The sequence below is a fragment of the Dendropsophus ebraccatus genome, chromosome 12 (genome assembly GCF_027789765.1).
Source record: "Dendropsophus ebraccatus isolate aDenEbr1 chromosome 12, aDenEbr1.pat, whole genome shotgun sequence".
Lineage (NCBI taxonomy): Eukaryota > Metazoa > Chordata > Amphibia > Anura > Hylidae > Dendropsophus > Dendropsophus ebraccatus.
The window spans coordinates 12,310,562-12,336,744 of NC_091465.1; the positions used below are offsets into that span (position 1 = coordinate 12,310,562).

General features: G+C 45.4%; 1 protein-coding gene across 1 annotated transcript; it reads right to left on the minus strand.

The window, feature by feature from the left end:
* Nucleotides 1-226: 226 nt before the first annotated feature.
* LOC138768627 (indolethylamine N-methyltransferase-like) lies at nucleotides 227-25,836 on the minus strand. The gene is made up of 3 exons (XM_069946578.1): nucleotides 25,686-25,836; nucleotides 8,462-8,669; nucleotides 227-650 (listed from the first exon to the last, which is right to left on the minus strand). Exons 1-3 carry the CDS (start codon nucleotides 25,834-25,836, stop codon nucleotides 227-229), a joined length of 783 nt encoding a protein of 260 aa, XP_069802679.1.
* Nucleotides 25,837-26,183: the final 347 nt, after the last annotated feature.

Here is a 26,183-nt window from a genome sequence, read left to right on the forward strand (position 1 = left end):
CATTTAAGGACTTATAAAGGGATAAAGATTTTTTTTTAATGTAATATTGAAATATTATCACAACAAGAAATATTCAGAGTAAGATGGCTGTGATGTTTCATATACTTCCTCATACATATATCTCTATAGCACACTCAGAAGCAGCAGCAGCATAAAGGACAGTATAGAGCACTAATGTGCAGTGTGAGCTGAGAATCCAGCGTTCAGGTAATCTCTCAAGATAGATTTAGGGCTTTTTGTGTGCTACAAGGTATATCATGGACTTATAGTCAGTAATGTCACTCACAGCTGTTCTTTTCTTAACTTCACAGAAGTCTACACTAAACCCTGCCCTAACTAGAGCTTTCCTGGCAAAATCCTCATCATATGTGAAAGCATGGAGCTTGTCTTTCCCGACTGTGTAATATGTTAAATCTAAACATCCATATAATATCAGGTGTCCTCCAGGTTTTAACATCCTTGAGATCTTCCTCAGATATCTGATGTAATCATCTTGGTCTTTGCAGATATTGTCTAGGAACCAAACACTTATAATACAATCGGCTGGTGGTAAGACTATCGGATCCGTCATATTATCCTTCTCAGGGTCAAATTTCACTACATGTTGAGCGGCTGATCTCACTTTTCCTTCTTTGTCCTCTAACCGATCACTGAAAGAGATGGGAAAATGAGAAAAGTCATGTCATGAGATGAGATGTCCTGCTGCTTTTAACTATAAAATATTTTGAACATTCAGTTTTAGGCTGGGTTCACACTATGTATATTTCAGTCAGTATTGTGGTCCTCATATTGCAACCAAAACCAGGAGTGGATTAAAAACACAGCCATCCACACAATGTTGAAATTGAGTGGATGGCCGTCATATAACAGTAAATAACGGCCATTATTTCAATACAACAGCCGTTGTTTTAAAATAACAGCAAATATTTGCCATTAAATGGCGGCCATCCACTCAATTACATCATTGTGTGAACAGATCCTTTCTGTGTTTTTAATCCACTCCTGGTTTTGGTTGCAATATGAGGACCACAATACTGACTGAAATATACGTAGTGTGAACCCAGCCTTAGAGAGCTTAGGCCATGATAAGAATTTTTGCAATATACATTAATAAGCTTAAATGAATATTTTTTTTAAATACATGAAGATGAATGTCCTGTCAGCTCTGTGTCTGCTTCTGTTAATTGCTCAGTCCTGTTGACATGCCCCCTCCCTGGAAATCCGTCATTTGTAGCAGCTTTGTACAGACTCTGATAGCAGCATCAGATAACAGCCCTGACACAAACAGAAACAAAACCTCCACCCCCACCTCCTTCACTTAGCAGCATGCCCTGGTCACTTAGCAGAGCTGATCTCCCGGGTGTTGTGTGAGGAGCAGTGCAGTGGAGGTGCTGGATGGAGGGACAAGTACCTAGTGCTTCACCCAGGGGGGACATGCCACCCATGACTCCAATATACTGCATGAGGGAGAGTGGGTGAGTCATTGAGGGGAGGACTACAAGTGCCAGCACAACACAGCTGTAGTCCTTCCATAGTACATATAACATTCACTATCAGATGTCTCCAGAAGGTGCCCCCACCTCCATGGCTGACTTTATCCTACAGTGTTATGAGAGCAGATGACTGTATCTAATCCCACTGTGTGGGATACCATCTGCTGGGGCTCTGTATCTAATCTTACTATGTGATACCGTATGTTGGGGACACTGGGACACAGCCAGTGGACTGGAGCAGCAGAGCACACGCAGGCCTCTCTCTTAGCAGGGAGAGAGGACGGACAGAACTTGTCTCCTGAAGGTGGAGGACAAGACTCGACTGAACAGGAACAGCAGAGCAACACACCCTATCCCCGCAGGAGATAGACTGAGGTAGAACAGGAAGTCACATGGTAACCCCAGCCAAAAGCTCGATGACCATTGGAGTTACCATGGAAGCAGGGGAAGTCACGTGACATCCAGCCATTGCATCATCACACCATTAGGCATACACAGAAAAATATACATGAGAAGTATCATACTTGACCACTGGGGGGCGACATAATACCATTAGACACTGATACCTGAATATACATGCAATAAATGAATGAAATAGCAGACCTGAATACTGCAGGGGTGACACAACACACGCTGTTTGCAGTGGACCATAGCTTTCCAGAACAGAACTGGCTATAATAAAAGTGTGAGCATAAGAAGGGCTGTTCTGGGACACTGCAAATATATGTATCTAAGTGGCTATCTATGTTTTTATGTTATGTTGGTCTATGTATGTGGGTATTGAGTGTTTTTAAAAAAAATAAATTATAATTAAAAGTTATATTTTATCTTAGTCAGCACGCTTTTCTGTGATTTAGTTAAGTTGTTTTTTAAGACAATAACTGCATCATCTGCTGAACAGACCCCAGGACAGATCTTGGATTAAAAGCAGCTATCCGAAGGTACAAGCGGTTGGAGGAGGGGGAGGCAGATTTTGGTACAGAGTCGCTTTAAACATATCCTAGGTCTGCTTCATATCTCTTGTATACTGGCAAAAATGACAATGGGTTTCCTCTAAAACAGGGGTGGGGAACCTTTTCCATGTTGAGGGCCAGTCGGGCATTTATAAAATGATTTGAGGGCCGCATACCGTGCGCAGCAGGGTAGCGTGGGTTTGCAGCACCCGGGACAAGGCAAAGTATTGTTCCCCTAATGCCCCTGCTATTGTAGTTAACCCCCAGTCATGCCCCTTGTACCTGATGTGAATCCTTAGTGATACCCTGTAGCCTGAGTTAACCCCCAGTCATGTCCCTGGTAGCCTAATTACCCCCCCCCCCCAGTGATGCCTCTGGTAGGCCTAGTTAATCCCCCCCAGTCATGTCCCTGGTAGCCTAGTTAATCCCCCCAGTCATGTCCCTGGTAGCCTAGTTAAGCCCCCAGTCATGTCCCTGGTAGCCTAGTTAATCCCCCCAGTCATGTCCCTGGTAGCCTAGTTAGCCCCCCAGTCATGTCCCTGGTAGCCTAGTTAACCCCCCAGTCATGTCCCTGGTGGCCTAGTTAGCCCCCCAGTCATGTCCCTGGTGGCCTAGTTAGCCCCCCAGTCATGTCCCTGGTGGCCTAGTTAGCCCCCCAGTCATGTCCCTGGTAGCCTGGTTAACCTCCCAGTCATGTCCCTGGTAGTCGAGTTAGCCCCCAAGTCATGTCCCTGGTAGCTTAGTTAGCCCCTCAGTAATGTCCCTGGTGGCCTAGTTAAGCCCCTCAGTCATGTCCCTGGTGGCCTTCTAACCCCCTCAGTCATGTCCCTGGTAGCCTAGTTAACCCCTTAGTGACCGCCGATACGGCTTTCTACGGCGGTCACTAATGGTCCTTATTCTGCTGCCATCAGCTTTTTACGGCGATGGCAGAGAATAAGGCTGCGGGGCCGGGACGGCCCCCACCCCATCCCCCCGGCTTCCGGAGGTAGCTGAGGGGTTGGGGCAGTGTGTGGGGTCCGTCCCGGCCCCCCCCCCCTTACCGACGATCGCCGCTATTAACGTTATAGCGGCGACCGTCGGTAAAGGAGATTACCGGTGCCGCCGCCACCTTTCATCTCCCCCCGCCGTGAATCTACGGCGGGCGGAGATGAAATAAGTGTCCCCCAGACCTCAGATCAGCCCCCCCTAGTGCCCCAATAACTAACCCCCCTCCCCCGGCAGCCATCATTTCCAAGATGGCCGCCGCCATCGCTGTGAACCGACTAATGTCGGTTCACAGCGATGTAAAAGTTAAAATGAATGAAAGCCCCATGCTCTCCGCCACCGGAGGTAGCGGAGAGCATGGGGCAGTCATCGGGGACCCCCCTGTGGGGTCCCGGTACAAGCGATCAGCGGTATATACTATATACCGCTGATCGCTTGTGCCATGTGCATCCAGGCACTTTTTATCCCCTGTTACCATGAATGATTGGTGACAGGGGATAAAAAGTGATGTCCCCCTACCCCCCAAGTCGCCCCCCACCCCCCCTGTCACCCCCGTCCCCCAGTCACCCCCCCTTCCCCATATACTCACCGGATCCACGGAGCTCCTTCCTCCTCGACGTCCTGGCTGGTTATGAAGTGCGCATGCGCTTCACAACCAGCCAACTCTGAAAATTTAAAGTGACAGAGACCAATTTGGTCTCTGTCACTGAACTATGATTACTGAGATAGAAAATATCACAGTAATCATAGTAATACAGTGAAAATGAATATGTAAAGTACAAAAAGTGACAAACATACAAAAAAATAAAACACACACTTTTTATTATAGTAATAATTGCAGTTTACTCCCAAATTACCCCTAACCCCTCCCCAGATTACCCGTAACCACCGCACGTTGCCCGTAACCACCGCACGTTGCCCGTAACCACCGCACGTTGCCCGTAACACCGCACGTTGCCCGTAACCACCGCACGTTGCCCGTAACCACCACAAATTGCCAGTGACCCCCTCCCGATTGCCCGTAACCACCCCAAATTACATGTACCCACCCCAGATTACCTATAAGCACTTCAGTTTATCAGTAACAATCCCAGATTGTCTGTAACCCTTCCAGGTTGCACATAACCCCCCAGGTTCCCCGTAATCATGCCAGATTACATGTAACCCCCCCCAGATTGCACGTAACCACCGCGTGTTGCCTCTGACCACGCCACGATGCCTCTGACCACGCCACGATGCCTCTGACCACCACATGTCGCCTCTGACCACCGCACGTCGCCTCTGACCACCGCACGTCGCCTCTGACCACCGCACATCGCCTCTGACCACCGCACGTTGCCTCTGACCACCACACGTCGCCTCTGACCACGCCACAGCGCCTCTGACCACCCCAAATTGCCAATGACCCCCTCCAGATTGCGGTGCCCATGCCAGATAACAGGTATCCACCCCAGATTGCCTATAAGAACTTCAGTTTATCCGTAACCACCCCACATTGCCCGTAACCACCCCACGTTGCCCGTAACCACCCCAGATTGTCAGTAAGCACTGCAGGTTGCCCGTAACCACCCCACGTTGCCCGTAACCACCCCAGATTGTCTGTAAGCACTGCAGGTTGCCCGTAACCACCCCAAGTTGCCCGTAACCACCCCAGATTGTCTGTAAGCACTGCAGGTTGCCCGTAACCACCCCACGTTGCCTGTAACCACCCCAGATTGTCTGTAAGTACTGCAGGTTGCCCGTAACCACCCCAAGTTGCCCGTAACCACCCCAGATTGTCTGTAAGCACTGCAGGTTGCCCGTAACCACCCCACGTTTCCTGTAACCATCCCAGATTGTCTGTAAGCACAGCAGATTGCCCGTAACCAGCCCACGTTGCCTGTAACCAGCCCACGTTGCCTGTAACCAGCCCACGTTGCCTGTAACCACCCCACGTTGCCGTAACCACAGCAGGTTGCCCGTGACCACCACACGTTGCCCATAACCACCCCTCGTTGCCCGTAACCACCCCACGTTGCCTGTAACCACCCCAGGTTGCCGTAACCACAGCAGGTTGCCCGTGACCACCCCATGTTGTCCGTAACCACCCCAGATTACCTGTAACCACCTCAGGTTGCCCATAACCACCCCTGGTTGCCCGTAACCACCCCACATTACCTGTAATCTCATTTTTTTTATTCTATTTTAGTAACTGCGCTATTCTAATAACCATTACTAGCTGCAATTTTGCTCCTGTAAATTGGCGCTCCTTCCCTTCTGAGCCCTGCTGTGTGCCCATACAGTGGTTTATGCCCACATATGGGGTACCGTTGTGCTCAGGAGAACCTGCGTTACAGATTTTGGGGTACGTTTTCTCTCCTGTTCCTCGTCAAATTGAGAAATTTCAAACTAAACCAACATATTATTGGAAAAATTTGAGTTTTTCATTTTTACTGGCCAATTTTGAATACTTTCCTCTAATACCTGTGGGGTAAAAATGGTCACCACACCCCAAGATGAATTCTTTGAGGGGTGCACTTTCCAAAATGGGGTGACTTTTGGGGGGAATCTATTCTGCTGACACTACAGGGGCTCTGCAAACGCACCTGGCGCTCAGAAACTTCTTGAGAAAAATCTGCACTGAAAATGCTAATTGGCGCTCCTTCCCTTCTGAGCCCGGCTGTGTGCCCATGCAGTGGTTTATGCCCACATATGGGGTATAGTTCTACTCAGGAGAACCTGATTTACATATATTGGGGTGACATTTCTCTCCTGTTCCTGGAGAAATTGAGAAATTTCAAACTAAAGGAACATATTATTGGAAAAAATCGAGTTTTTCATTTTTACTGTCTACTTTTGAATACTTTCCTCAAACACCTGTGGGGTCAAAATGCTCACCACACCCCAAAATAAATTCTTTGAGGGGTGCACTTTCTAAAATGGGGTGACTTATTGGGAGATTTTACTCTGCGGACACTACAGGGGCTCTGCAAACGCACCTGGCACTCGGAAACTTCTTCAGCAAAATCTGCATTGAAAAAGCTAATTGGCGCTCCTTTCCTTCTGAGCCCTCCTGTGTGCCCATGCAGTGGTTTATGCCCACATATGAGGTACCTTTTCACTTAGGAGAACCTGCGTTACAAATTTTGGGGTACTTTTTTCCTCTTGTTTCTCATAAAATTGAGAAATTTCAAACTAAAAGAACATAATATTGGAAAAATTTGAGTTTTTCATTTTTACTGTCTACTTTTGAATACTTTCCTCTAATACCTATGGGGTCAAAATGGTCACCACACACCAAGATGAATACTTTGAGGGGTGTACTTTCCAAAATGGGGTGACTTATGGGGTGTCTGCTGACACTACAGGGGCACTGCAAACGCACCTGGCGCTCAGAAACTTCTTCAGCAAAATTTGCATTGGAAAAGCTAATTGGCGCTCCCTTCCTTCTGAGCCCTGCTGTGTGCCCATACAGTGGTTTACGCCCACATATGGGGTACCGTTGTACTCAAGAGAACCTGCATTACAAATTTTGGGGTGCTTTTTGTCTCATATTCCTTTTGAAAATGAGAAACTTTAAACTAAACGTATATATTATTGGAAAATTAAAATTTTCAATTTTTTTACTGCCTAATTGTGAATACTTTCCTCCAGCCCCTATAGGGTTAAAATGCTCATTATACCCCTAGATTAATTCTTTAAGGTGTGTAGTTTCCAAAATGGGGTCACTTATGGGGGTTTTCAGGATACCAGACTTCTAAATCCATTTAAAAAAAGAACTGGTCCCTAAAAAAATCAGTTTCACGAAAATGTGATAATTTGCTGATACATTTCTAAGCCCCATAACACCCTAAAAAAGTAAAATATGTTTACAAAATTATGCCAGAATAAAGAAGACATATTGGTAATGTGACTTAGTAACTAATTTATGTGCTACGACTTTCTTTTTTTAGAAGCAGAGAATTTCAAAGTTCATAAAATGCTAATTTTTTCAATTTTTCATGATATTTTGATGTTTTTCACAAAAAACACACAAAATAGTGACCAAATTTTGCCACTAACATAAAGTGCCATATGTGACGAAAAAACAATCTCAGAATCGCTAGCATACGTTAAAGCATCACTGAGCTATAAGAGCATAAAGTGAGACAGGTCAGATTTTGAAAAATTAGCCTGGTCATTAAGGCCCAAACTAGCTGCAGCACGAAGGGGTTAAGCCCCTCAATCTTGTCCCTGGTGGCCTTCTAACCCCCTCAGTCATGTCCCTGGTGGCCTAGTTAAGCCCCTCAGTCATGTCCCTGGTGGCCTAGTTAAGCCCCTCAGTCATGTCCCTGGTGGCCTTCTAACCCCCTCAGTCATGTCCCTGGTAGCCTAGTTAAGCCCCTTAGTCATGTCCCTGGTGGCCTTCCAACCCCCTCAGTCATGTCCCTGGTGGCCTAGTTAAGCCCCTCAGTCATGTCCCTGGTGGCCTTCTTAACCCCCTCAGTCATGTCCCTGGTGGCCTTCTTAACCCTCTCAGTCATGTCCCTGGTGGCCTAGTTAACCCCCCAGTGCCTGCCCCAAATAAAAAAAAATAAACATCCCACTCACCTTTCCTCCGCTCTCACGCTGCCCAGGTCCTCTTCTTCCTCCTCTCTTCTGTGCCGGTCTTCTCCTGCAGGCGGCGCGCAATGAAATGACGTCATCGCGCGCGGCCCGCAGGAATCAGAAGACGTGCGCCCCTCTGCTGGGGAAGGAGCCGGCACAGACACAGGAAGATGTTGTGTATGCCAGTTCCTGCCTCACCAGTGCGGCGCACATCACAGGAGAGCCGCAAACTGCAGGAGACAGAAGATGTGCGCCGCTCTGCTCGGGAAGGAGCCGGCACTCACAGCATCCTCCTGGCAGCTGTCACAGACACAGGACGATGCTGTGAATGCCGGCTCCTTCCCCTCCAGAGCGGCGCATGTCACAGGGGAGCCGCGGGCCGCATCCGGAGGTGTCAGGGGCCGGATGCGGCCCGCGGGCCGGAGGTTCCCCACCCCTGTTCTAAAATATGGAAAAATCCTTTACCTCTTTCCTTCCATCTCTACATGAATCTTTGTGGCATGTCCCCAGCTAAATGCTCCTGTCCGTGTATTCAGCCATCTCTTCAGCTCCAGGATGCATCTATCCCTCATCTTCAGCACTATGATGTGTTTAAAAAACTCACAGGCGGCATAGAGATGGTGAACAAAGGAACCAACACTGAGGTCAATCAGGACATCTCCATTAATGTGACCTGCCGAATAAATCCAAATATTGAAGTGTCGCGAATATTAAATGCTTCTAGATATTGTAGATAAGTAACCATCTATGCCTGTATCACCTCCAGCATAAAGTGTGATCAGTGGTTATGCACCCCCCCCCCCAAAAAATAAAAATTAAAAATAAATATATAGCCCTAGCCCGGAGTGCCCCTGTTCTTTTAAAGGGGCACTCCGGGCTAGGGGGCTTTTTCGCCTATTGCCAGGGAGGAGGTGGATGAGGACAATGGCATCCCCTTACCTCCCCGGTTCTAGCGCCGGGTCCCGGATCCCGCTGCTCCGGTCTGCGCTGCCCATTCACTTCCTGATCTCTAATGCGGGCTTGAGAAGTGAGGTTTAAAGTCATCTCAGCCGCCAGTCTCTGCCACTGACTGGCTGCCACTTACGTCACGTTTTAAGCCAGCGTCAGAGACCAGGAATAAGCCGGGCAGTGCAGACCAGAGCGGCGCAATCCAGGACATGGCGCTGGAACCAGGTAGGTAAGGGGACGCCCTTGCCCTCATCCACCTCCTCGCCGGCCATAGGCAAAAAAGCCCCCTAGCTCGGAGTACCCCTTTAAGGTTAGATTTGGTTGAATTTATTTAATAAATTTTACCAATGGTGCCAACATATAAGACCCAAATAATACCATGACCAGTACCACTACATAGTGCCCACATAATATTACCACATATGGTTACTGAGTTAAAAAAATACTACATAAAGACCTATATTACCGACAGTACTACAGAACACTGTACAAATAATACTTCATCCCTGTGACCAATAGCATTGACTCTCCATATTGACTTAACAATACTATCGTACTTGTATAATAATTGTACAGCAAACGGGTGACCACTGCTTTCTGCAGCCTTCTGAACCTCTGCCCCCTCGATCACTGATCCATGCTATCTCAGAAGAGATCCCGTCCATAAGATGGCAGCATGTGAGGGGCACGTGACCTTTGCATCACTTAGCTTCCTCCACAGAATTACACCAAACAAGGGCAGGCACAATGGAGGAGGCTGAGAGATCTTGGATACAATGTCACTTGGCCTCAGTGTGCAGTGTAACTTTATGGAGGATGCTGAGTAACTTAAAGGGGAACTCTGCATAAGGAAGTTTTGTTTTATATTTAAAGTACATTTAAAGTTATTTAGATGTGTCTATACAATGTATTACTGTATCTGTGCGGTTCTGCCACACTGGTAGCTGATAGAAATCCAGGAAGTGAAGAAAAATGGCCTCTGCGCCAATTCACATTGTCTCCTGTTCCCACTGCTCTCCCACCTTAGGAGACAAATATTCCATGCCTCTGCCTCACATTGTGTGTGTTTGCTGAGCACAGGCTGATGATGCAGACAGGGGGCAGGGCGTGATGTCACAGGAGGCTGGATCCCCCAATCCCCCGAGTGATACACTATTTCTGACCGGCCAGAAGCAGCTGCTGCAAGGACTGTGGAATGTGATGAACAACTGAGGGAAAGCATTGCATTCTGGAACCAGTACTGCATTCTGGGAACTGCTCAACCAGGACGTACAGAAACACAATACAGAACCCCCCCCCCCCCCCCCCCCCCCCCCCCAAACAAATGGATTTTTGGTAGTTTCAAAACTGGGATAGATAGGTAAGTAATGCTATATGCTTCTGCAGAAGTTTCATTTTATTTAACCCGTACCTGGAGTTCCCCTTTAATAGTCCCATGTCCCTCTAGAAGCTGCTATGTTATGGATGGGATCTCTTCCAAGATGGTGTGGAAGGGCTAGTGATTGAGGGGACGCAGCCTCAGAACAGGGTTGCTTAACTGGGCAACAGTAAACTAATACAGGATATTTTTATCAGATGAAAGATGCCAAATATTACATTTGTATATACTCTACAGATAGTATTGAAGGGGATCTCTGGGCAAAATTTCCTGGTGAGCTATCCACAGGAACCACAGGATAGCTTTGGAGTAACTGGTGGGGTGCAGACACCCAGCATCCGTGCTGATCAGCTGTTCAATACATAGTATACAGAGTTTGTCTCCATTCATTGTGTAGTGTTTGCTTTGTGCAGCTGCAGCTTAGGTCCCATTCAAGTGAATAGGAGCTGAGCTGCAGTTACACATTGCCACTGCTACATAATGAATGGAGACAAACACTGTTCACTGATTAACCCTACTTCCCGGGCCAGGCCTCAGCAACGTAATGGCACTGATCTCGGTTTGCCAATCATTTACTATGGACTTCAGCAACCTATAGTAATCGAGCACTGATTGCAGAGATTAATGCAGTGCATATGCACTGCATTCATTTCTATGAGCCATCAGAGTGCTGCTGGTTTACAAATTACTGTTAAAAACAATTGGAATAAATAAAAATAAATAAATTTGCTATTGCTGCATTCCGAACCACCCAAAATATTTAATTATTACATTTCTGATCTCGTACGGTAAACGGTAAGCATTAAAAAAAATGGTGATTTTTGGTTAAATCAAATCTGGAAAAACTTTAAGAAATAGTGATCAAAAAGTTGTATATACGCAAGCAAGCTACCGATATAAAGTACAGATTATGGTACAAAAGTGACATCTCAATTAGACCAAAAAACGTCTTATAAGGATGATAATAGAACAAGTTTAAATACATTTAGTTTTTTTTCCCCTTTTTTTTTTAAAAGGTTTACATTTTTTAAAAGCAGTACAAAAAAAAAAAAATATATATATATAAAAAACGCCTATTTTTGTAATCGTACTAACTTGAGGAACATGGATAACATTCTAAGTTTACCATAAGGCGAACTGCGTAAACACTAAACACCCCAAATTTTTTATTTTTTTATTTCACCTCCCAGCATATTTTATGGACACATTAGTTCAGTCATTGCAAAGTACATTTTGGGTAGCAAAAAACAAACAAACAAACAAACAAACAAAAACAGTTTGTGTACTTTATAAATGTTTGCTCATATCTAAAATGATATCTATAATAAAACAAAAATGTATTATAATTATTGATACAAAGATTTTCAAAATACAGCTAAATGATTGACAAATAAATCCCATCCTCATCCATCATCCATCCATTCAAGTTAAAAATGTTTTAGGGTTTATAAAGGAAAGCTGACCTCACTAACTTTAAAGGGAATCCATCAGCTCCCGGGCCCTACCTAAGGTGCTGACAGTGTGCTGTAGCTGGCAGTCCCCCAGTAAGCATGGTGCCTTTTTGGTAATTTTCCATGCAGCGGATTATGTACAATCTTATGTCTCCTACTGTCACAGAGCAGTTGTTCGTGCCACACTTGTCATGCATCCTCCTCCCTCTTCATGAATAATCAATGCTGCTCGCTCAGCTGTCAGATTGCAGATCAGTCCTCTGTAGGAAGGTTATCTCTGAAAGAATCTCTCCGATCTAATGTGTTGGAGCTGTGGTCTAGGGGTAACTCACCTGTCTAGAGACCTGCCAGCAGTTCATTCTCTGGTTTGGATCCCCTGATGGAAATTAAGTAAATGTCTTTTTTTCTTCTCATTATTGTATCATTTTCAAGGCTATGTTCACACACAGTATTTTTGGTCAGTATTTTGGAACCAAAACCAGAAGTGGATTGAGAACACAGAAAGGCTATGTTTTCACACTGTTGAAATTGAGCAGATGGCCGTCATTTAATGGCAAATATTGGACCTTGTTTTAAAAAAAAGAAAAAAAAAAGTAATTATTTGCCATTAAATGAAAGCCATCCACTCAATTTCAACAGTGTGTGAACATAGCCTTTCTGTGTTTTCAATCCACTTCTGGTTTTGGTTGCAAAATACTGAGCAAAAATACAGTGTGTGAACATAGCCTTAAAAATGATACAATAATGAGGAAAAAAAAGACATCTATTTAATTTCCATCAGGGGATTTGAACCAGAGAATGAACTGCTGTCAGGTTTCTAGACAGGTGAGTTACCCCTAGACCACAGCTCCAACACATTACAGAGGAGAGATTCTTTCAGACATAACCTGCCTACAGAGGACTGATCTGCAATCTGACAGCTGAACGAGCAGGAGGCCGGGCAGCATTGATTATTCATGAAGAGGGAGGAGGATGCATGACAAGTGTGGCACGAACAACTGCTCTGTGACAGTAGGAGACAAAAGATTGTACATAATCCGCTGCATGGAAAATTACTAAAAAGGCACCATGCTTACTGGGGGACTGCCAGCTACAGCACACTGTCAGCACCTTAGGTAGTGCCCGGGAGCTGACAGATTCCCTTTAAAGACCTCCCTATATGCTTCATCATATTCAATGACAAAGACTTTACGCTCTTCCATACAGGTCACCTACCTGGGTGAAGGTGGTCGCCCCCTCTGAATTTCTTCTCACCAAAAAGATGAAAGAATAAAATAAAAACTGCCATTTTTTTAACTATTTAAAATTCATTAAAAAAATAAATTCAAGTGCAGAGAAAAAGTCATTTTCCCTCCTTTCCTCGTGGACTGTAGGTGGTGGGTGAGGATTGGTTTATCTATATAATAAAAATGTCTGTCTTCTATAGACTTCCAAATGCCTGAACCGTCTGACCCCAAATTTGGCAGGCAGGTACATTGGGTGCCCGGGAAGGTTGGAGCGAAGGTCCTGTCCTGGTCTGATGGACAGGAGGGGAGGGGGATGGGGAAGACCGCCCCATAGAGATGAATGGGAAAATCTCCACACTGCACACACAGGTGACATCACCAGAATCACATGTCTCCCCAGCAATGCACAGGTGGGGGGATCAGCCTCAGCCAGAGCTATAGTGACAGGTCCAAAACCTCACAGTCACAGATATGGCAGCCAGGCCTGGTGGGAGTTCACCAGGAGAACACACCCAAAGAAATAACTGGTAGAATGTTCTGGAGATCAGATTTTACCTCACAAAGATGATGTCAGTGTCTAACAACACCCCTATCCTTAAAACACACACACACGCACGCATGCACACACACACACACACACACACACACACGGTATAGTTTCGTTTAGTTGCAGTTGCTATTACAATGAAAAAAGTGGAAGTGCAAAAATAATGAAAACAAATTGCGAATAAAAAGTTGAGGAGGAGGAGGTGGCAGCACTTGATTGCACCCAGGCCAGTATTGTTGAGAAGAGACAAGTTGAGCAGCAGGAGGAGGCAGCAGTTGATTGCACCCAGGCCAGTATTGTCGAGAACAGACAAGTTGAGGAGCAGGAGGAGGCAGCACTTGATTGCACCCAGGCCAGTATTGTTGAGAAGAGACAAGTTGAGCAGCAGGAGGAGGCAGCAGTTGATTGCACCCAGGCCAGTATTGTTGAGAAGAGACAAGTTGAGCAGCAGGAGGAGGCAGCAGTTGATTGCACCCAGGCCAGTATTGTTGAGGGCTTCAACAAGTTTTGCTGCTGTAGGTTACTTCACCTATAACAGCTTATGAGAAAGAAACTTTTTTTTTTACTTTTTTTTGGTGCGGCTAAACAGGGTTGATGGCACCCAGCAGAGCAGAAATGGATAGGTTTTGTGGGGCGCTGACTTCGCCTCACACTCTATGGAGGGCTTCAATAAGTTTTGCTGCTATAGGTCACTTCACCTATAACAGCTTATGAGAAACAAACTTTTTTTGTTGCGGCTAAATGGGGTTGAGGGCACCCAGCAAAGCAGAAACGGAAAGGTTTTGTGGGGCGCTGACTTCGCCTCACACTCTATGGAGGGCTTCAATAAGTTTTGCTGCTATAAGTTACTTCACCTATAACAGCTTATGAGAAACAAACTTTTTTGTGGCGAGTATAACGACATAAGAAGGCTAGGCATCCATCCACAGACAGCCGTTTCGGGGTTTTTGGACCCCTTCTTTGCATATTCAAATTTTGTAGGGGGCAATCAATGGAGACTCTTAAATGAGTATTCCATTGGATTTTTTTCACTGTTCTCCCTGAGTTCAGTGATTGTTGTATTTTGTTGGTCTGTTTTTCATTGCCCCCAGTAGTCAGAATCCTGCTCCACACTGATGAGGGGCAAATATCCTGAAACAGCTGTCGATGGATGCCTAGCCTTGGTAACCCTTGTTTTATGTCGTTATACTCGCCACAGAGTTAGACTTTGACAGGGGCCACCCTGGTGTTTCCCTATTTAGGTCCCAATGCTCGCAACCGAGTGAGGACCTGAGGGACTATGTATCAGGGTGGTTTGGTGTTCTCCCCACTGGGATTCACCCTTTGGCAACAGGCTTCCCCCCTCCAGCTATACACTACAAGTATACAGGACCCCCCAACAATACAGTGCAAGTATACAGGACCACTGAACTATACATTACAGGTATGCAGGAACCCCACTATATACTACAGGTATACATGACCCCCCCCCCCACAAACTATATACCACAGGTATACAGGGCCCCCAAGCAATACAGTACAGGTATACGGACCCCCTGATAAGGCCAGATTATGGGATTTTACCTACTTGCACCGTACCTATATGACTACACCTATATATATTGCCCTCTTAAGAGACTGGAGATGATCAGAGCGTGATGAGAGCGTGATCAGAGGGTGACAGAGAGATGTTCTGGATAAAGAAGAGGAATGCTGGAAGCACGTCACTGATAACAACTCCTGGAAAGTTATCATTTGTAGACACAATCCCCAAGGACCCAGAGACACTTATCTATAAACAATTTATGGAAAACAAATACATTGTGCTCTTGGATTCATGAAAAAGTATCTTTGCATAGAATGTATTGTTCTACCCTTTTTGACCTTTTTGAATAATAATAATGAATACTAATATAGATGCCATTGCACATGACTGAATATCTAAATCACTAGCACCGCCTCATCTATGCCTTATTAGCATTTGTTACCACCCTATATTTTATCTGTCTATAAAATGTGATGACCATAATAAAACTTGGGCCATTTCTCCAGGCTTATAATCATGATACATTGTCTTATCTGTGTCCATGACGTATAAGTAACGAGTGGGAACACTGCAGGATTCCAACTCTAGATATAATTTAAAAACCATCCTTTACCTGGGTTTTCGGCTTCTCTCCATAGAGAGATGTCAACATATAAATTTAGTCTTATCATTTTGGCGTCCGAACCGGGACTCAGCCGCTTGCAACCAGAACGCAGACAGACGGGATGCGGTGATTTATCCGTCATCGGACGCGCAGATATAACTGGCCAGGTAAGAAAGACTTTCCTTTCTTACGTACTATCTGCGCCTCAGGGGAACGGATCTAATGAGATTCCCGTCACTTGCGTTCTCTATATGTTTGTAAAGCTGAGTCTATTTGTTAGACAAAGAACTCTGTAACCCAGGATAGGACAAGGTTAAAGTGCTGCATTGCCGTCGCAGACTGTGGTGTGATTGAGATAAGCTGTTGCTGTATTCATGCTGAATTAAGGAAAGGGATTGCCGAACTTATTCACTTCTGCGTCCTTACGGGGAGGCTGTGATTAATGCTTAACCCTTGTAATACAGCATAATATCGAGAGCAGCTGCAAGGTCACGGACAGTAGGCGCATAGACTCTCTGTATGAATGGGTTCCGGAAGTGAAAACAATCTGTTCGGTGACCAGTGGAAATAGTACTTGTATTAATTCCACTCCTTGCTTGTGCCCTGTCAATTCGGTACAAGATGTAGGCGCCATGGATCAATAGACCCGTGGATTATTCTCGCCGCTTAGGAGGATGGCAAAGAGGGAAGGCATCCCGCCGCAAGCAGGAGCCTACTATAAGACCTAGATAGGTCTGGACAATCCCCAATAAGCTACCTAGGGCTGGGTGCGAGAATGGGACAGATGTTCACTAAAAAAAAAAACAGGAACTCATCATCTTTATGGGAGGGCTATGGGAAATTGAATAGCTAAGAGATAGTTAGCGACGGGCATGAGAAGATGCAGTGCAAGATCTAGAACAGATCTTTAGGAGGTTTGACATGAAGGCAGATACATGCCTTAGCCCCACCAACCTCTGGCTCTCTGACCGACACCTGGGAAACTCCTCACACTCCTGTGCACACTTATTTTTGCCTTGTGGGTAGGTAACCAGATCTACATGTAACATGCAGGGCAAATGGGTCCTTGGAATTTCCAGGAACCTTAGGGTCAATGTAAGTACTATCCCTAAGGGGGAATCAAGGATTAGAGTTCTAAGAGGGGAGGGTGTGGAGTAGATAGATGAGAGCCAGAGGGTCAGACAGAAGGAAAACATTCAGGATAATGGGTGGGAAGCACAGGTCTAGCTGGGTGGACATGTGCCGGTGACCAGCAATATCTAGATAAGACAGAATATTGTAGTGTGTGTGGCAGACCCAAGCCACATCATTATGTTACACCATTGTACCCAGTTTATATCTGTATACAAACCCCAGATCCTGCGAAATGCCAACCTACGTCCAATGGTGGCGTATAGACCCTTTGTTCTGCAGGAATCTTCCCCTTGGTCGGCTGTTGAAGTAGTTACTTTGATTTAAAGTGCCCCTTACCTGATAGTAAGACCAATGCCTTTTTGGAGGTGGGCAGCCTAACCTCAAATAGTGTACATTGCCATGTAAGTGTCTAAGTACAAAGCCACGTACTCAGACAAGGAGAACAGTCCAGCTCATTGCTAGATACAGTACTGAGAGAGCTGAAAAGAGGTTAATTAATGCTGCGTAGTGAAGCAGCATACAAAGTTTTTTTTGTGTGTGTTATTTGTTATGTTTTGTACAAGGTCATTAAACAGCTCTGAGGGCTGCAGATCACATGCAAGCAGAGTTAGAGAAAAAAAAAAGAATCAGAGCTGTTAGTGTAATGTAATGTACGCTCCTACATTATATACTATATTTCAGCCAGTCTTACTTAGCTGGTGTTCCCCTTTAGAAGTAGTATGTGACTTGTTACAAAATGTTGATCATTTTCTGTTGTCCCGACCGTGGAACATTTGCTTATTCATGTACGCCAGTTTTTTTGTAATCAAAGATGGCGACTGAAAGCCGACCACTCCCTCATATCATCCACGTCTGTATTATAATTGTGACGTCTCAAAACCATGCCCTAAGCCAACACCCCTATATCCGGTTATCTAGTCCGGAGGCCATTTTAACTCCTGGCATTTCTGTCCTCCACCCATACTGCTTAGTGTCACTGAGGGGGCGGGCACAGGACTCTCCGATAGAGTCTAACAACTGTTTTGCACATTTATTAAGAAATGTTATTACCTGAGGGTGAGGAAAGGTAGACAAAGGTTTGTTGAAAGGAAAAGCAATGAGACTGTTTGAAGAAGTCCGGTTTAGTAGACCTGTTAGTGTATAAGATTGTTATACGGAAGTGTCAGTAGTCAGAGAGAAAAAGTACGTTTTATTAGGAATGTCAAGAGAAAAGTGATAATTGGTAAAGATCAAACGCAGAATTTTGTGCACTTATTAAGAACCCAATGGTATAAGGAGCCTGTAGTAACTTATTACTGTAACTTACACATTTTTATTTAAAAAAAAGTATTTTGTAGGTATATATATGTATCCCAATATATATTGTAAGCAGATTTTCTTTAAGTGTGTGTCCCCAACGTATGATATTTCAAAGAAGAAGTAGTTTACTACAGTAAAATATATATATTTCTAAGGAGTAGTAACTTACTACTGTAATATATATTTCTATGTAACTTTATTTAACAAGTCTTTATATATATGTGTATATATGTGTACACAACTATCCTAATAAGTTCTATGCAAATTGTTTTTTTTTCCTACTAAGTTATAAGTATGTGTGCCACTGTCCAAGGTTACAGTCTGGTGTATAAGAGCACAGCGCTGATATCTTCTGTAACTTCGAGGATGTTAGAAAAAAAAAAAAAAAAAAAAAACTTCCAAGAAGTTTTAACTCTTGTATCTATGATTTTACTGCTCACTGCTCAAGGTTAGAAGTGAGGTACAGAGCGTTCTGTTTACTGATAAGAGCAGCGTATTGAAGGAATATTCATTTCAGTGGATTCATTTAATTTTTTTTAATGTTTTTATTTTTAGGGTTAACAGTTTTGTGATGATTATAGCAAACTTAGCTCATGAATATATATGTATTTTTATCCCTAGTAAAAACCAAACCCATGTCCATGGCTTCAGTCTGCACTCCTTATGCCCCCAATATATATATATTTTGTGTTAAGTGCATTGAATCCAGCATCTCTGTTGCCTCTTGATGTAGATTCAAATGGGGGAGGGGATAGAGGTGAATGGAAATGGGAGCAGCCCATTTTGATGGAGTAGCCAATTTTGATGTTTTAATTTTTTTTTAAACACCGTACAAATTTTTTATTTTTGAATAAGGATGTTTTTATTACTTATTGTGTTTGATATTTTAAATTGTGAAAGATGAAAATGTAATTGAAAGCCCAAATATTAATGAAAGTTTAAAAGTTTTTTTATTGTAGATTATCTCAGACTTTTCAAAGATGGATGACACAAGACGCAAGGATATATGGTGACCGCCATGCAGTGTGACGTTCCACTGCAGAAACCGCTCCTGCCATAAGCTGGAGGTGAGGACAATCACTGAGACATGTAGGATGGTTGAAGGTAACTGTGCAGATGTCTATATGAAGCCCACTATTATGGGGTAATTGGCAAATTAGAGATTTGTTTGGTCCCTGGGCTTACCAAAAACACTTGTAAAAAAAAAAAAAAATGTTCAAAGAAGAAGAAAAGGTGCCATAGAGCGGCTGACGCAACGTTCACGCAGACAAACCCTGAAGCCTAAAGGGTGATGGATGATGGATAAAGCTGGTGATGCTGTGGTTTCTGTGCTCTTCCCAAGGTAACCGCGTACAAGGGAATGGGGAGATGTTTCCAGTCCCTTCCTGAGGTAACCGTACATAGTGTACAGGTGGAGGGGAGATGTGGATCTGTTTCTTTTTAAGTCTTTTCCAGAGACAATCAGCAACAAGCTGTGAGACCAGCGGATGGAGAGGAGGTACAGGGTAAAGATGGCAGTCAGACAGTAAATAAGTAACTGTGTTTGCCGCCTGCCTTGTATCCCACTGTAAGTTATCTGACAAAATCAGCAGAAGGAAGCCATGTGTAATGTGGTGTAGTATCCTCACATTGGGCGGCCCAGGGGACAACAAATATAGCAGAGAGGGTTATGTAGGGCTGTATTGTCTACACCTGTCATAACCTACTGTAAGTAACACCATAAAGTGCCTGTCTGCATAGTCTGTCATCTTCCTGCCTGTTTCAGGGAATGTAAGTGGACGTCATCCACCTGCCACAGGTGGCCTATATAGGTATGTCCTTACAGGTGGCCTATATAGGTGTGTCCTTGTCTGTACTGGTGTCTTCTTTACAGGTCAGCCAAAACTATGGGAGACAACAAAGCCAATGTCTGAGGTGATACTAGTGGCCTTAAAAGAAGCGATATAACTGAGGCCAAGAATCCAAGTGTCTGTAAAGAGGCCTGTCAGTCAAAAGATGGGTTTAAGGATAAAGGATCCATACCAATGCTACTATTACAAAAAGGATCATATGATATATTATTCTCATAAAAAGGCTTTGAAACCTTAGGTGATGTATCGTTTACACTTTGCTTTTATTTCTATGGTGGTTATTTTATGTGTAATATGTGATGATCTCAGTGAAACAAGAGACAATTCAGTAGGATCCAAATATATCGGTAATAAGCGCCAAGTTACTTCATATTATTGGTGTATGTATTATACTATATGATTATGTACAGGAAGAGATGTGACCATGAGACCAGTCATTAGTCCTGTGTGATCTAATCATAAAGATGTTTTCTAGGTACAAAATGAAGTAAAAAGACTAAAAAGAAGTGGAAATTTTGAGAATCTCTTACTGAAGATTGTGAATTCACTATCTGGTTATTATAAGTGAATCTAGTGGTTACATAGTAGGTCACATTGTGGAGATTTTATTGCATTTACCTGTTATGCTGTTTTTGGTTTATGTGTCAATCAACTTTTTATTTTTGCTTTTGCCATGAGATAAGATTTGCTGACATCTAAACTTTCCCTTTTCAGAAACTTTTTAAAGTTAGTTGTTGTGACTTTCCAATACCCACATGATGCTGAAGTGGTAGAGTCCTTGTTATAGAGTCACGTCTGTTATATACAGTGATAAGACAATAAGGTTTTGTTATTTTGATAAAATCCGGAGAGGTATTTGTCATATATATATATATTAGTTTGGGTATTGACAATAAGCTGTTATTTGTTTTGTTGTAACTAAGCTGTATATTGGCGTATACTGTACAGACTCATCCATTGTTTAGTATTTTCTTTCGGTTATTGCAGATCTCACTACCACATCTGTAAGTTTGTTCCGCCATCTATAACTTTCAATAAAATGTATGGTACTATTTTTGTCTATCCTATGGTGATGCCCATAAACTAATAGGAGTCCTTCAGGGTCTCATCCAAGTGGTCTTATGCATAATACTGATCTGTTTGCCAGTACAAGTGTTTATGTGTATTTTCTTTCGCATAAAACCTCGAAAGAGGAGAAGATCAATTCTTAGATAAAGAGTAACTAACTGTGTTTTCCCTTCCTTTTCCGGTTCTCTTGAATCTGTGTCGCCTGGACATTTCTGGAGGTTGGATGCTGGACAAGTACTTGGAGGATGGGTTCACCCTATGGAGAAGATGTGACCCCTGAGCAACCCGCGGCTCAGACAGTATCTTTGGAACCTCTGGCTATGTACCAACCACAGTGATTTCAGTCCAAGGCTTCACGGATGTCAAATGGGGGAATGATAAGGCCAGATTATGGGATTTTACCTACTTGCACCGTACCTATATGACTACACCTATATATATTGCCCTCTTAAGAGATCAGAGCGTGATCAGAGGGTGACAGAGAGATGTTCTGGATAAAGAAGAGGAATGCTGGACGCACGTCACTGAGAACAACTCCTGGAAAGTTATCATATGTAGACACAATCCCCAAGGACCCAGAGACACTTATCTATAAACAATTTATGGAAAACAAATACATTGTGCTCTTGGATTCATGAAAAAGTATCTTTGCACAGAATGTATTGTTCTACCCTTTTTGACCTTTTTGAATAATAATAATGAATACTAATATAGATGCCATTGCGCATGACTGAATATCTAAATCACTAGCACCGCCTCATCTATGCCTTATTAGCATTTGTTACCACCCTATATTTTATCTGTCTATAAAATGTGATGACCATAATAAAACTTGGGCCATTTCTCCAGGCTTATAATCATGATACATTGTCTTGTCTGTGTCCATGACGTATAAGTAACGAGCTGGTAATACTGCAGGATTCCAACTCTAGATATAATTTAAAAACCATCCTTTACCTGGGTTTTCGGCTTCTCTCCATAGAGAGATGTCAACATATAAATTTAGTCTTATCACCCCTGAATTATACATTACAGGTATACAGGACCCCCTTAACTCTACATGACAGGTATACAGGACCCCCTTAAATCTACATGACAGGTATACAGGATCCCTCCCAACTGGTCACTACAATTATACAGGATCTCCCCCAACTTTACAATACAGGCATACACACCCACTACACACACCCTCACACACACACACACACACACACACACAAACACACACACATGCGCACTATACAATCGAGATATACAGGACCCCCAAACTATACACTACACCCCCCCTTCTGACTATATACAGGCAGGGCCGTATTTGCCACTAGGCACCCGTGGTCCGGTGCCTAGGGCGGCGCCCTGCGGGGAGCGGCACCCGCAGGACACATTTCTTTTTTTATTTAATTATTTTTTTTTTTTTACCCCCTAGTCGCCCCGCCGCTGACATCCGCGCCCGGGTGGTGCGGCGGGGGGTCTTGGGATCAGTCGGCCGGGGGATCAGTCGGGCGGCAGGAACAGAGGCAGGCTGGGAAGGAAGGTCCCCCTATGCAGGGCCGGCGTGAGCTTCCGGCACAGACTGTCACACAGGCCGGAAGCTCACAGTGCAGCCCCGCGATGCCCGAACTTCCCTGCTCAGCAGCGGCGTGATGACGTCACACGCACGCTGCTGAGCAGGGAAGTTTGGGCATCGCGGGGCTGCAATGTGAGCTTCCGGCCTGTGTGACAGTCTGTGCCGGAAGCTCACGCCGGCCCTGCATAGGGGGACCTTCCTTCCCAGCCTGCCTTTGTCCCTGCCGGCCGGCTAATCCACCCCCCCCCCCCGCTGGTCCCTCTGCATCCCCCCCCCCCCCGGCTGGTCCCTCTGCCCCCCCGGCTGTTCCCTCTGCCCCCCCCCGGCTGCTCCCCTGCCACCCCAGCTGCCCTCCCATCTTCTCCCCCTGCTCCCCCTGTCGCCCCAGCTGCTCCCCCTGTTACCCAGCTTCTCCCCCTTTCCCTGCCACCCCTAGTTGCTCCCCCTCCCTGTCGCCCCAGCTGCTCCCCCTGTTACCCAGCTTCTCCTGCTTTCCCTGCCACCCCTAGCTGCTCCCTGTCGCCCCAGCTTCTCCCCCTGTTCCCCAGCTTCTCCCCTCCCTGTTAACCCGACTGCCCCCCTGTCGCCCCAGCTGCTCCCCCTGTTCCCCAGCTTCTCCCCATTCCCCAGCTTCTCCCCCTGTCGCCCCAGGTTCTCCCCCTGTCGCCCCAGCTTCTCCCCCTGCCACCCCAGCTGCCCTCCCATCTTCTCCCCCTGCCACCCCTAGCTGCTCCCCCTCCCCCTGTCACCCCAGCTGCTCCCCCTGTTCCCCAGCTTCTCCCCCTCCCCCTGTCACCCCAGCCTATCCCCCACCCCATCTGCCACCCCATCTTCTCCCCCTGTCGCCCCAGCTTCTCCCCATTGCCCCAGCTGCCTTCATCGCCCCAGCTGCTCCCCCTGTTCCCCAGCTTCTCCTGCTCCCCCTGTCACTCCAGCTACTCCCCAGCTTCTCCCCCTCCCCCTATCACCCCAGCTGTTCCTCCTGCCATCCCCAGCTGCCTCCTTTCCCCAGTTACCCCCAGCTGCCTCCCTTCCCCAGTCACCCTGCTCTGCCCGCCTGCAGACGAGTTGTGGTCGGAGAAGTCATCATGATGGCTGCACCAGATGGAGAAGAAAGAAAAAAGTGAGCAATGGCAATCGGAGAAGACGTCACCTGTGAGTCATTAGTAACTGCACTGTAATCACTTCTATAGTGTGCAGAGCCTGTGTACCATTGGGGTCTAAATGGGTCAGTGTATGGTTTGCGGTAGTGTACTGACAGCCCTGCGGTCACTACAGTACACTAGCCCAAACTTTTAAACTAGAATGCAACTACAACAGCTGCAGCATAAAAACTCCCAGCATATCCTGAGGGCTGCAGACTTTCAGTACATGCTGGGAGTTGTAGTGCCTGCAGCTGTTGTAGTTGGGTCCTATACACTAGGTGCTTTGTGGGAGATCAGAATACATAGATTTGTGGGGGCTCAGTGCAGGGAAGTGACCCCAGAACATCACTAATGGGGGATAGAACAAAAACATCTCCCCCTATCCCCTATTAGTGATGTTCTGGGGTCACGTCCCTGCACTGAGCCCCCACAGATCTATGTATTCTGATCTCCCACAAAGCATCCAGTGTATGATGCACCTAGGACCCAACTACAACAGCTGCAGGCACTACAACTCCCAGCATGTACTGAGTCTGCAGCCCTCGGGATATGCTGGGAGTTGTAGTGCCTGCAGCTGTTCTAGTTGGGTCCTAGGTGCATTATACGACATATAGGAAAACATAGATCTGTGGGGGCTCAGTGCAGGGAAGTGACCCCAGAACATCACTAATAGGGGATAGGAGTAGATGTTTTTGTTCTATCCCCTATTAGTGATGTTCTGGGGTCACTTCCCTGCACTGAGCCCCCACAGATCTATGTATTCTGATCTTCCACCAAGCCTCCTAGGACCTAACAGCTGCATGCACTACAACTCCCAGCATGTACTGACAGTCTGCAGCCCTCAGGATATGCTAGGAGTTGTAGTACAGTGTAGACAGATGTATTGCTGGACCTTCAGGGCTGATGGTTGTCACCCACAGATTGCAGCCACCAGGAGCCTCTGCACACAGTGATTTATTACAGGGTTGTCCTCTCAGAGACTACAAATCCCAGCATACCCTGAGAGCTGTATAAATGGAGGGTGTTCTGAGATTTGTCACAGATACAGATAAATCCAGGAAAGGAGCGGGTCAGCATGTCACGTTTCACTGGTTCTATATTGGTGGGCCCCAGGTGCCCCAGTCCGACACTGGACAGAAGCGGTCCCCAAATTAAGTCCCCGCCCTCCTTCCTTCCTCCATCACGTCTGATGATGAGAAGAGCGGGCATCAAGCAAAAGGGCACCCCAGTACTACTGACAGTCGGGGGGTGCCGCTCAGTAGTACTGGGTGCTGGAGTGCCGGCCTGCCAGCTGTGCCAGGGTATACACCATGCATGTAACCTGCCAGTGCCGAGGGGAAGGGGGCACTAGTTCGCCGGGGGGGGGGGGGGGGGGGGGGGGGGGGCGCCTCGGCATGCAAAGTGCCTAGGGCAGCATGAACTCTAAATACAGGCCTGGATTCAGGTATACAGGACCTTCCCCAACTACAGTATACACTAGAGGTACTGTATACACCAATTCCACTGATTAACTCAACTGATTAAACAATGTTTTTTCAACCATTACAGTTTGCTATTATTTGTAATGACAATAAACAAGACCCAAGGCCAATAACTGTGGTGGCGGCAGAAATCTGGAGTCTGCATGTTTTTGGCATGAAAAAAAGTAAAAATTGCCCACACCTCTATGACTCTGTTCACACTGTAGGTTGCACGCGGCATGTGGCTTAAGTACAGACAAAAAAACTGAAAGTGCAAAAGCAACCTACAGATGCAAGTGCTTACCGTACATCCCATACCAAGTGTACAAGTGAACAAGCCTACAACTGGGCAGATAGGAGCCAAGTCTCTATATATAGCACTTACAAAACATGGGTGGCGTGTAGACAATTGTAGTTGGATCAGGATAAAATCTTTATGCCCATGCACCTGGCAATAACATATAACATAGAAAGATAAGATACATACCTTGTGAGAAAGTTTTTGCTAAACATTCAATAGGAAATATCAGGATATCCTCTTCAAAGACCATTTCAGGTTTGTCTGACATGTAATCCTCCAGATGTTGCCTGGAATCAAAGCCGTGTACATGATAGCGCTTATGGCTGCTGGAAGCCATCGTCTAATCTTGTATCACAGGCAGAGGGACTTGTTCTACACCAGGGAACCACTAGGAACCATTATACAAAGAATAGGTAAGCATCACATCATGAGTTGTTATGGCCATGGGCCGGTCACGGGAACATTTTTAATAAAGATTTCAAATGAAACGATACAGATCTTCCAATAAACAGCTCATATATATGGTAAATGAGGCAGAGATTCCCAGAGTCTTGTCTATTTGTTGTTCCCACAGGGATTATTATGTCGACTGGGAGTAATATCACTGTCTTGTATCGTTATGCGGTAGAGTTGTGAAACTAACCCGGTAACCCCCAGTGAGTCCAGCTAAAGGTTTACTAGTGT

Bases quoted from the DNA above. Each gene is read 5' to 3' on its own strand.
- LOC138768627 (XM_069946578.1), bottom strand. From the start codon at position 25,836: ATGGCTTCCAGCAGCCATAAGCGCTATCATGTACACGGCTTTGATTCC. The intron at 8,670-25,685 runs GTATGTATCTTA...TTTATTCGGCAG, and splicing joins AGCAAAAACTTTCTCACAAG to GTCACATTAATGGAGATGTC. The intron at 651-8,461 runs GTAAAGGATTTT...CATCTCTTTCAG, and splicing joins GTAGAGATGGAAGGAAAGAG to TGATCGGTTAGAGGACAAAG.